Source organism: Trachurus japonicus, chromosome 6 (assembly GCF_045865225.1).
Source record: "Trachurus japonicus isolate A0001 chromosome 6, Traja_1.0".
NCBI lineage: Eukaryota > Metazoa > Chordata > Actinopteri > Carangiformes > Carangidae > Trachurus > Trachurus japonicus.
The window spans coordinates 31,626,997-31,638,615 of NC_140912.1; the positions used below are offsets into that span (position 1 = coordinate 31,626,997).

At 43.5% G+C, this 11,619-nt stretch overlaps 1 protein-coding gene across 3 annotated transcripts; it reads right to left on the reverse strand.

Moving 5' to 3' along the window:
• Positions 1-31: 31 nt before the first annotated feature.
• Positions 32-11,044, reverse strand: ftsj1 (FtsJ RNA 2'-O-methyltransferase 1). Of its 3 annotated transcripts, none has more exons than XM_085780223.1 (11): positions 10,999-11,044; positions 9,998-10,128; positions 8,573-8,642; positions 7,291-7,426; positions 6,708-6,786; positions 5,926-5,978; positions 5,751-5,804; positions 4,565-4,667; positions 3,156-3,239; positions 2,945-3,048; positions 32-558 (listed from the first exon to the last, which is right to left on the reverse strand). In XM_085780223.1, exons 2-11 carry the CDS (start codon positions 10,116-10,118, stop codon positions 355-357), a joined length of 1,008 nt encoding a protein of 335 aa, XP_085636349.1. In that variant the 5' UTR covers positions 10,119-10,128; positions 10,999-11,044; the 3' UTR covers positions 32-354. The 3 variants fall into 3 exon arrangements, with proteins under 3 accessions (XP_085636349.1, XP_085636351.1, XP_085636350.1); XM_085780225.1 differs by having other exon boundaries at positions 9,998-10,123; positions 10,995-11,044; XM_085780224.1 differs by having other exon boundaries at positions 330-558; positions 9,998-10,126; positions 10,995-11,035.
• Between the last annotated feature and the right edge of the window lie 575 nt (positions 11,045-11,619).

Here is an 11,619-nt window from a genome sequence, read left to right on the forward strand (position 1 = left end):
CAGATGCACAATGCAACTTTTTATTTCATGTGTCTTTTTATTGTTGGTTTATTTACATACAACTGTCAGTCACAAAGTTTCTATAAACAAAGAAAAAACTGGTTTGTTTTGACTAAAAGGTAAAAACTACGGTGGTCCTGAGGGTAAAAAATCATCATTTTAAGCCCCGTGGATGCAGCATCTGTCTCTAAATCAGGATAAATGATAAAAACTCTCTCCCCCGGTTGGACCAACAACATCCTGACCACAGATCCAGATCGTGTCCGGCTGCTCCTTCACACACACACACACACACACACACACACACACACACACACACACACACACGTCTCTGTCCAGCAGCAGCGAGGGGCATCAGGTGGACTCTGCTGCTGGTCCTGGTCCTGGTCCTGGTCCTGGTCCTGGTCCTGGCTCGTCCCGACCCTGGTTGGGCCCGGCAGATGGAGCGTCCTCTCGGGACAGCAGGTTGTTCTTGCGGAGGTGGCAGGCCTGCTGGTAGGGGGGGCAGATGGGCGGCTGGGTGGGGGGCGTGTACTGATACTGTTTATCTGCATCCAGCTGAAGACACAACACATTCAGAGTGTTAGATCATTAACACAGGTCAGAGGCAGGATGAGACCAAATTAAAAAACTACACTCCTTAAGAAACACCACCATTTCAAAAGCCTCTTTTAATGAATACAGGTCTTTTCCCTGTAATTAACTCTTAATATGAAAGATCTGACAAATCCATTAATGAGCAGAGATTTGGCATTTTTAATTATAGACTATCTGACTCAATTCAGGAATGTAGGAAAAAGCAAAAAACAGTTATATAACATTATATGAATGTCTAATTTGAACCTTTAAAGGAATTTTATTCTTAATTAATGCATGATATCTGGAGTTTATCCCATCTGGAGATAAATAATGGGTAAAGTAAAATACATAGTTTGATGAGATTACTATTTATAGGTATGTGTTAGAGTAAAATGAACATTTCTGTTTTATTCTATTAAAGGACAATTCCGGGCGAATTCAACTCTGGGGTGTATTTTCATATCATTTTAGGTCTAAAAGAATGAATCTGAAGATTTTCAGTTTAATTGCTCCTGTTTTGCGGTAGTTGCGTCTGTCCCCGCGTCCCCACGGCAGCAATGAATGGGAGTGGATGTAAGTTCCGCTGTTTAGGCTGTTTACATCCCTCAAAGCCGCAATTTTTTTCCACAGACAGCGTCAGATGGCTACTCAAACATGCACCGAGAAGTTTATTTACTTCAAGCAAGCCGACATGTTTGTAAAACTAGATCTAATTCAAAGTCTCCCGGAGTCTCGCGCAAGCCCGAAGTTGCAGTGCTGGTGTGTTCAGGCGCAGTAGGAGCTACCGCTTGTGTCATAAACACAGGAATATCAACTCTTGACTTGCTTCAAGTGTACATTTTTTTCCACAGACAGCGTCAGATGGCTACTCAAACATGCGCCGAGAAGTTTTTTTTACTTGAAGCAAGTAAAGAGTTGATATTCCTGTGTTTATGACACAAACGGTAGCTTTTCCCACTGCACCTGAACACACCGCGCACGGCAACTGGGTCTCGCGCGAGACTCCGGGAGACTTTGAATTAGATCTAGTTTTACAAACATGTCGGCTTGCTTGAAGTAAATAAACTTCTCGGTGCATGTTTGAGTCGCCATCTGACGCTGTCTGTGGAAAAAAAATGCGGCTTTGAGGGATGTAAACAGGCTAAACAGCGGAACTTACATCCACTCCCATTCATTGCTGCCGTGGGGACGCGGGGACAGACGCAACTACCACAAAACAGGAGCGATTAAACTGAAAATCTTCAGATTCATTCTTTTAGACCTAAAATGATATGAAAATACACCCCCGAGTTGAATTCGCCCGGAATTGTCCTTTAACTACTGTCAACATTTCTCCCAAAATTGCAATAAAAATATTGTAATTTAGAGCATTTATTGGAAGAAGATGTAAAACTAGTCAAAATAAAAAAATGTATCTTTTCGGACCTTGAATAATGCAAAGAAAACATGTTCATATTAATTCCTAAACAACACAAGACGATTGAATAATGTCAATGTTTCGTTAAGTAGAATGACTTTTGTTGATGTTGGTATTTAAAAAATAAAACTGCGAAGGAATGAGAGTCGTACATGTTGAGATGCTTTTTCTGTGGCTGTGTATTATTATAATGCATTAAAGGTTTTATTTGGTGGATATATCCCTGTTTTAAGGGGTTTATTAAGGGATAAAATGACCTTAAATGTACCTATTTTCACTTATAATGAAAAATGTTAACTTATATACTGTCATCGGTTAATTTATCTATTAAAGGGACAACGAGGAGTTTCTATTTGGTTATAAAAAAAGTCTCACGTTAATGTGGATGAATCTACGTTACCCACACTTGTTAATGGGCCCATTTTGGATAAATAATATATCATTTTGTCTCTATCGTTATTTTGTTATTATTAGTGTTTTGTTATTATTACTTCCGGTTTCGTGGCGAGTCATGAGAATAACGCCGCCGAATCGCCGTTTATGGTGGGAACTACGACGGTATGTGATCGTCTTCGAACCTCTGACTTTAATTCTTGATGAATGAAAACATGAGTCTGTCTTGCGCCGGTCAAAGAATTTCACGGTGTGCGGAGGCTCATAAATGTAGTGTGAAAACGCTTCGCTTTTCCAAAACTCCTTGTTGTCCCTTTAAGGGGTTTATTAAGGGATAAAATTACCTTAAATGTACCTATTTAAGGTATTTAAATTAAATTACCTTAAATGTACCTATTTTCACTTATAATGAAAATGTCTATATATATATATATATATATATAAATGAGGAAATGTTAAAATCCATATTAAAAACATAATTACACCATAATTAACAGGTTAATTAATGAACAAGGTCTCCGTGTGGACCAGCAGGATGAAGCTCCGCCCCCTCACCTGCAGAGGGTAGGTCCGGTCCGAGTCGAAGGCGCTCAGGTCGCCACACGCCAGGAAGGGAACGATGACCCGGTTCGGACCCTCGAGCTGGTTGAAGTCCACGTCTGACGGACAGAGACCAGAACCAGTTACTCTGCTATACAATCTGATCTGAGACCAGCTGCAGCAGATGATGTGCAGAAAGATGTGGAGGAGGAGTCGTCATAGTTACCGTAGGAGTGGTCCAGCAGAGGGTTGGACATGTTGGGGACGTAGCCTTCAGGAGGACGGTAGTTCTGACAGACCACGAACGCCTCTGCACACGGAGACACAGACAGAGACATCAGATATGGTAAAACTAGAGGAGGGGAGGAGGAGGAGAAGAGAGGAGGGGAGAGCAGAGGAGGAGGAGAGGAGAGGAGAGGAGAGGAGGGGAGAGGAGGGGAGGGGAGGGGAGGGGAGAGGAGAGGAGAGGAGAGGAGAGGAGAGGAGAGGAGAGGAGAGGAGGGGAGGAGAGGAGAGGAGAGGAGAGGAGGGGAGAGGAGGGGAGGGGAGGGGAGGGGAGAGGAGAGGAGAGGAGAGGAGAGGAGAGGAGAGGAGAGGAGAGGAGAGGAGGGGAGGGGAGAGGAGAGGAGAGGAGAGGAGAGGAGAGGAGGGGAGAGGAGAGGAGAGGAGGGGAGAGGAGAGGAGAGGAGAGGAGAGGAGAGGAGAGGAGAGGAGGGGAGGGGAGGGGAGAGGAGAGGAGAGGAGAGGAGAGGAGAGGAGAGGAGAGGAGAGGAGAGGAGAGGAGAGGAGGGGAGAGGAGGGGAGAGGAGAGGAGAGGAGGGGAGAGGAGGGGAGGGGAGAGGAGAGGAGAGGAGAGGAGGGGTGGGGAGAGGAGAGGAGAGGAGGGGAGAAGAGAGGAGAGGAGAGGAGGGGAGGGGAGAGGAGAGGAGAGGAGGGGTGGGGAGGGGAGGAGAGCAGAGGAGAGGAACTTGGTATGTGAGGAGAGGAGGACGAACAGAAGAGAGGAGGGGAGGAAAGGAGGAGGGGAGAGGAGAGGAGAGGAAATGAGTATGTGAGGAGAGGAGGAAAGGAGGAGAAGAGGAGCGGAGGAGGTAAGGAGCTGAGGACAAGGAGAGGAGAGGAGAGGGGAGAGGAGAAAAGAGGAGAAGAGAGAAGAAAAGAAGAGAGGAGAAGAGAGAAGAAGAGAGGAGGGGAGAGGAGAGGAGGGAAGGAGGAAGAGAAAAGAGGAGAGAAGAGGGGAAAACAGGAGGAGAGGAGAGGAAAGGAGGAGAGAAGAGGGCAGGAAAAGAGTACGAGAGAAGGAGAGGAGAGGAGAAGAAAGGAAGAGGAGAGGAGAGAAAAGGAAAGGAAAGGAAAGAAAAGGAGAGGAGAAGAGAGGAAAGGAAAGTAAGTGAGGAGAGGAGAGAAAAGGAGAGGAGAGGAGAGAAAAGGAGAGGAGAGGAGAGAAAAGGAAAGGAAAGGAAAGAAAAGGAGAGGAGAGGAAAGGAAAGTAAAAGAGGAGAGGAGAGAAACCTCTGCAGACAGAGGTCGTCACAGATCTGGATCAACACAGTAAAACTTGTGTGTAACAGTCTGTCGGACGGAGGCGTGTGATTGGTCGACAGCGGAGGCGTGTGATTGGTCGGCGTCACTCACCGATGCTGGAGTTCCTGCTGCTGCGAGGTTTTGCACACGTCACGCCGCTGAAGAAGATCTTGAGCTGAGAGTAGAGCAGCGTCACGTCTTTACCTCGGAAGATCTGAGGAGACACACGGGACGGGACACCACCAGGTTAAAGGACAATTCCGGGCAAATTCAACTCGGGGGTGTGTTTTCCTAACATTTTAGGTCTAAAAAGAAGGAATGTGAAGATTTGCAGTTTTCCTGTTTTGCGGTAGTTGTGTCTGTCCCCGCATCGCCACGGCAGCGATGAATGGGAGCGGATGCAAGTTCTGCTGCTTAGGCTGTTTCAGGGTTTATACAGGAATCTTGAAGTTAATTCTAATACCTATTTAAGACTTTTTCAAGACCTTCTCAATATTTTAATACCTCACCGACACTTCAAGCTGTAACCATTTACATCACAACAGTGACACTTTTATTGAACAGTTTTAGTTTGTGATAAAGACTATAGACCACTATGATACAACAGAATTCAAAATAGGCTGGGATAAGAAATCAAAGGCAAAGTTTATCAAAAAATAAAAATAAAAAATTGCTCCACTCTCAAAAAACAAAAACAACAATCTTCTTTTCTTTTCTTTCTTATGCACCAGTTCATCTTTGTTTTTTGATAAAATGAATAAATTCATACACTTTCACAATGTTTTTTAGGACACAAACTCTTGGACAGCTAATTCAGAAAAAATACCCTCAAAATTTAAGACTTTATAAAGTCGTGAAAAGACTTTTTAAGACTACAGTAATTAAGGGTCTTAATTTTCCCAAAATTGATTTATCACCTTTTAATACTTTTCAAGACCCCGTGGATACCCTGTGTCGCAATTTTTTTCCACAGACAGCGTCAGATGGCTATTCAAACATGCACCGAGAAGTTTGTTTACTTCAAGCAAGCCGACATGTTTGTAAAACTAGATCTAATTCATAGTTGCCGTGCTCGGTGTGTTCAGGTGCAGTGGGAAAAGCTACCGTTTGAGTCATAAGCGGAACTTGCATCCACTCCCATTCATTGCTGCCGTGGCGATGCGGGGACAGACGCAACCACCGCAAAACAGGAGCGATTAAACTGAAAAGACAGAAACACGTCGCACTTGATTTTCCCCACCGTCCTTGAACGCAGCACGTGAAACAGTGATCTATAATCAATAACAGATGAACTCACTTTGGCCACGAACGTTCCTCCAGGCTTCAGGACGTGAGTGGTGATGTTCAGAGCCTGAAACACAACGAGGGCGAGAGTGTGACGTCACAGAGACACACACAGGTGAACACACACACACACACACACACACACACACACACACACACACACACACACACACACACAGAGAACTCACAGCCAATAGGAGCTGAGCCTGGATGTACTCGTCGACATCATGGAGACCCGTTACTACGGAGACACGACACAACAACAGGAAGTAACGCGTCAGAACAGGTGAAGGACTACAAAAACTACAGGTGAGAGGAGAGGAGAGGAAGAGGAAGAGGGGAAGGGAGGTGAAGAGAGGAGAGGAGAGGAGAGGAGAAAGGAAAAGAGAGAAGAGGAGGAGAGGAGAGGAGAAGAGAGGAGGAGAGGAGAAAAGAGGAGAGGGGAGGAGAGGAGAAAAGAGGAGAGAAGAGGAGAGGAGAGGAGAGGAGGAGAGGAGAAAGGAGGAGAGAGGAGAGGAGAGGAGAAAAGAGGAGAGTGGAGAGGAGAAGGGGAGAGGAGAGGAGGAGGGGAGGGGAGAGGAGGAGAGGGGAGAGGAGAAGGGGAGAGGAGAGGAGGAGGGGAGGGGAGAGGAGGAGAGGGGAGAGGAGAGGAGGAGAGAGGAAGAGAAGAGAAGGAGAGGAGAAGGGGAAGGAAGGGAAGAGGAGAGGAGAGATAAGAGGAGGAGAGAGGAGAGAGGAGATGAGAAGAGAGAAGAGGAGGAGAGGGGAGGAGATGAGAAAAGATGAGAGGAGAGAGGAAGAGTAGAGAGAAGAGGAGGAGAGAGGAGAGAAGGAGGTAAGGAGCTGAGGAGGAGAAGAGGAGGAGAGGAGGAGATGAGAAAAGATGAGAGGAGAGAGGAAGAGTAGAGAGAAGAGGAGGAGAGAGGAGAGAAGGAGGTAAGGAGCTGAGGAGGAGAGGAGGAGGTCTCACCGTCTGGAGCTCCGTCACAAACCACCAGGTCGGCCGGTCGACCTTCAAAGTGACGGATGATCTCCTGAGCTGTCGACACCTGACACACACACACACACACACACACACATCAATATATGACCTGTAAACTCTAACGTTGTAGTGGTGAAGCTGAGCACCCTGGAGGAAGTCACTGAAAACAGAGTCCGAACAAAATTCCTCCGGATCACTGACAACACCACCCATCCCCTCCATAAAACACTGGACAGTCTTAAAAGTACTTTCAGTCACAGATACAGACTCCCCCGCTGCTCAAGACAGCGATATAAACATTCCTTTATACCCACTGCAATACAGCTGTACAACTCCTCAATCTGATTAATTAATTCAGCATCCTGGACCCAGCACTTCTTTTAACTTCTTAACTTTTAACCTTCTACACACATCTCTTATTCATATATTTATTTCTTTTTTATTCTGTGTTTGAATACACTATGTGTTTTTATGTCTTCATGTATTTTTCCCCTCAGGGATTAAATGAAGTATTTCTAATTCTAACGTTCCTCCTCCTCCTCCTCCTCCTCCTCCTCCTCCTCCTCGTTACCTTGGTGATGTCTCCCTGGATCTGAGTGACTCCCGGCAGAGGAGCCATGGCCTGGAGGTCCACCGCCACGATCTTCACCTCCTCACCCCTCTCTTCCTTCTCCTTCTCCTTCTCCTCCTTCTCCTCCTCCCGCCCTCTGACAGTTAAACACAAAGGGATGATAATAACACAACGTTACCACACAGAGTTGTTTTAGAGGTAAATTCATGCAAAACCGCTGATGCGCGTTGCCTTCAGGCAGGGGTGCAGATACGATGTCAGGATTGGGGGGGACACAAAAGTGATTTTTTTTTTTTTTGCCCATATGCAGCTCATAACATGCCACCATAAATCACAACTTGGTAGAGGCTCACCATATCATTTAAAAAGTAAATTTATTGTGCTTATACCTTTCTTGTTTATTTGTCCTAAACAGCCAACAGCGGTATCACTGCTGTTATATTAGTAAATTATAATTTTAAAGGTCTCGGACATATAATGTCTACTCACATTCTTATCTTTTGCCTCCCACTGACCTTCCCAGATCCTCAATTCTTCTCACCATCTTCCTTTTCTCCCAGTGTAAGGGACTACTTTATGCATGATTAATTGATATGAATCTTAAGATTGAGGGTGTCGTTTTTTTTAAATTTAAAGCCTGCTGATGTCATCAGTGTCTGTGTGAGAAACTACTCATTCATTTGCATCGTAGTGAAGGAGACCAGAAATTTCTGCTCTGGTTATTTGTTCCACCATTTCAATAAGGGTTTCTTTTTAGATGTGAATCTAAAATGTGAAGAATGTGAAGTCTGAAAATACATTTGTTAAATTTTGAATAAGTATTTTTATTGGGGGGAACAATTCATGTTTTTCAGAAATTGGGGGGGACATGTCCCCCCCGTCCCCCCTGGGATCTGCACCCATGCCTTCAGGGGCAGTTTTTCATCAACAGTCTCTGTATTTCCCTCTAAAACAACTCTGTCTGGTAACGTTGTGTTATTATCTCATAGCGTGGTGAATGTGCAGGTCACAACTTGTCCACCAGAGCGTTGTGGAGTTGTTGGATTGTGTATTTGATGAGTTTGATGAATCCCATGAGCCTCCGTAGCGTAGCTCTGAGCAGCTCGTGGCTCTGCTCCGCCGTTCTAAAAATAGCTTGCACCGACAATTAAAGGTAACGAACCTACTGCTATGACTATAGGGATTATGGCAATGGGCCAACTTGCCAAAATGTTGAACTATCCCTTTAAACCAGCAGCAGCTCAGACATAAACACATGTTCAGATGTAAAATATAAACTCACCTGAGTTTGCGGCTGAGGACTTGACTCCAGCTGCCGGGAGCTGCACACAGGTCTACTGCTCTGTTCACACCTGACGCACACACACACACAGACGCAGACACACACACAGACGCAGACACACACACACACACACACACACACACACACACACACACACACACACACACACACACACACACACACACACACACACACACACACCACACACACACACACACACACACACACACACACACACACACACACACACAAAAAAAGAGGGAAAAGTTTGATTCAGCCGTTAAGGGAAAAGTTAAGGGAAACTTAAACTCACCAGTCCTCTGTTTATTACACCTCTGGATGTTACAGCTGTGTGTTGAACCTTCAAAATAAAACTTTAACCCCTTTTTTCCCAGAGAGGAGGATTAAGAATTTATGATTTGTGAAATAATTATTGCATTTAAAGAGACATTACACATTTTTTCCTCCATCCATTCCAGACCACATTAGACCACCAGGTACAGATCAAATCAACTCCCAGAGAGGAGAGATATTTTATGGATCACAACCTGGTCTGTTCTGGTTTAGATGCAGGAAAAACTATTTAGGTTTCACAAATCAGAATCTGTGGGATAAAGACTCTTTATTAGGTCATGATTACTTGTTTTCACAATTAATTGTGGTATTAAACGCCACAATTAATTGATCGTAAAGATTCCTAAATACCGTTACTTTCACAAAAATTTGATGTTGGAACCTTATTGGCAGATGTGCGCAAAAATAAAGGTAAATGCACAGATACTGGTCCATTTATCTAACGTAACACTGAATTGGTAGGAATTTAAATGTTAGCGTGTCATTTATAATAAAAACATAAAGCAAAAAAAACAAAAAATGATTAAAATAAACGTAAACATTTGGTATAGATGACAATTTATGACCTGAATATTTCAAATGTTTCCCCTGGGGATTAAGAACTGGTCATACATTAATAGATACTTGAAATATTTTGTGTAAACAGTGAGTAATGTAATTATATTTTGACTATATTTGATTTTACACATTCATAGTGTTGTGAAATTAATTAGTACATAATAATCGTGATAATCGTAATACCGTGATTATTTCTCTGACAACAATCGTACCAAAAAAATGTATAATCGTGACATCCCTACTCTTTATCTAACTCTCTATAAAAGCATTACAATCTTACTTTGAATGTTAAACAACAGATTTTAACATTATAGAGGTGAAATAAACTGAGGGCTGGAAACTCAGATCAGATCCCAGAACCAGAGCTACATTGTCAAATTAAATAGAAATACATGATTAAATATAAAATCAAATCTAATGTAAAAAACACTCCATATGTCACATGTTCTCTAAGGTTTTTATCTCTAGTGGTCCATACAGGAGGAGGCGGTGGGACAGGTGTGTCTGTGTCACCTGTGAACAGGTTGAACTCCTCGTCCAGCTGCAGCAGCTTGAAGGCGCTCCTCGCCCTCCAGCCTTCCTCCTTGGCCAGACGGTAGTAAATGTCCCGCTTGTCTTTGGAGGAGCGGCCCATCCTGGCTGCTCTGCTGGAGAAAACAAACACACACACACACAAACTATCACACATCTGCCTCCTTTATTTCTTCTTTTATTCAAAGACAATATCCCACAAAAAATGTCTGACCTGATAAACATAGTTGTATCATTTTGGGCAGATAGCTACAACATCCACTCTTGCAATAGAAAATTAAGTCTCCCTCAATATTTTGATTTAAAAATGAGTTAAACAAACACTTCAGTTGCTTGAGATTATTAATGAACGAACATGAGAAAATGTATAACATGGTTGAAACTGCAAAGCGTCACAATATGTTGAGAAATGAGGGGAAAAGGTGCCTTGGAATTTGTGTTTACTTTTTTCATTTATGCTATTTATTTCACAAGTACTTATTTTCTGTTATACAAAGCCTTGTAGGTTTTATTTATAAAAAGTGATGCCTTGTGGGAAAAAGGAATGCAATATATGTTCCTATTGAGAGCCTATTAGTAGCCTAAGTAGCCTATTTGAAATTTACATTAAAATTTGTGACAAAAAAGCCTCGTTTTTACCGTCTATGGTAAAGTCGCACCAATGACAAATGTTTCAGTCTTAACTATATAAGCCGAATGATAGAAGACATATTTGTGAATGGAGAAGTCTATTTATTTGTCATTTAACGTGCACCTGCCTCTCTGTGTAAAGGATTATATTGTTTCTATTTACATTTTAGACGGGGTTTGGTGTCGCTCGCACACGAAGCAGCAGATTTCCCTCACAGTCTGAGCTTATGGTGTTAGTTTAAACGTGTGTGTGTGTGTGTCGGTGTTGAATATAAACATGTTTATCATTAACATAAACACGAAACAATGAGGTTATAAAGATTGAAACAGAGTTTATGAGCCGTTTCACTCACTGTTCACGTGTCGCTCAGATGTTGACGACGGAAGGAGAAGGACCCCGGCTGCCCCGGGAACAGCCTGAGCAAAATAAACTAATCATCTATTGAGAGTGAGGAGTTGTCGTCACAGCTCAGAGCCCCGCCCCCCTTCTCCGCCATGATGGAAGGATTCCGGTGGCAAAAGCCTTACTAGTCTATGGGCAAAACAAAATCGTCTACTCCGTAATTTACTGTTTTACAATGCCTGGAAATCACTGCTGTGTTAAAAACTGCTCCAGTGATTTACTTTCTCCTTATTCTTTCTTGTAATTTGTTGATCTGTTGGCGCAAAAAAGAGCTAGAATTTAGTCCGTCTCTGTGCTGTTCTGATGACGTTGCCCCTGGCAACCGATAGCGTCTCCTTCCATCATGGCCGACCGGACTGTAAAAAGCTCAAACCCCGCCCAGATTAGACCAAATCGGCACGTGACTCCTCACTCTCAATAGAAAATATTTTGATTTCCTATGTAATGCTATGGAAAGCGCAAAATAAGGTGAATAGGCCGTCGTGTGATGTTTTACTCTGAAAGGGTCCAGATAAACCCGCGCCCCCTCATTTGAATATTGCAGCATGAAATAAAAGAGCAGTGAAATAGG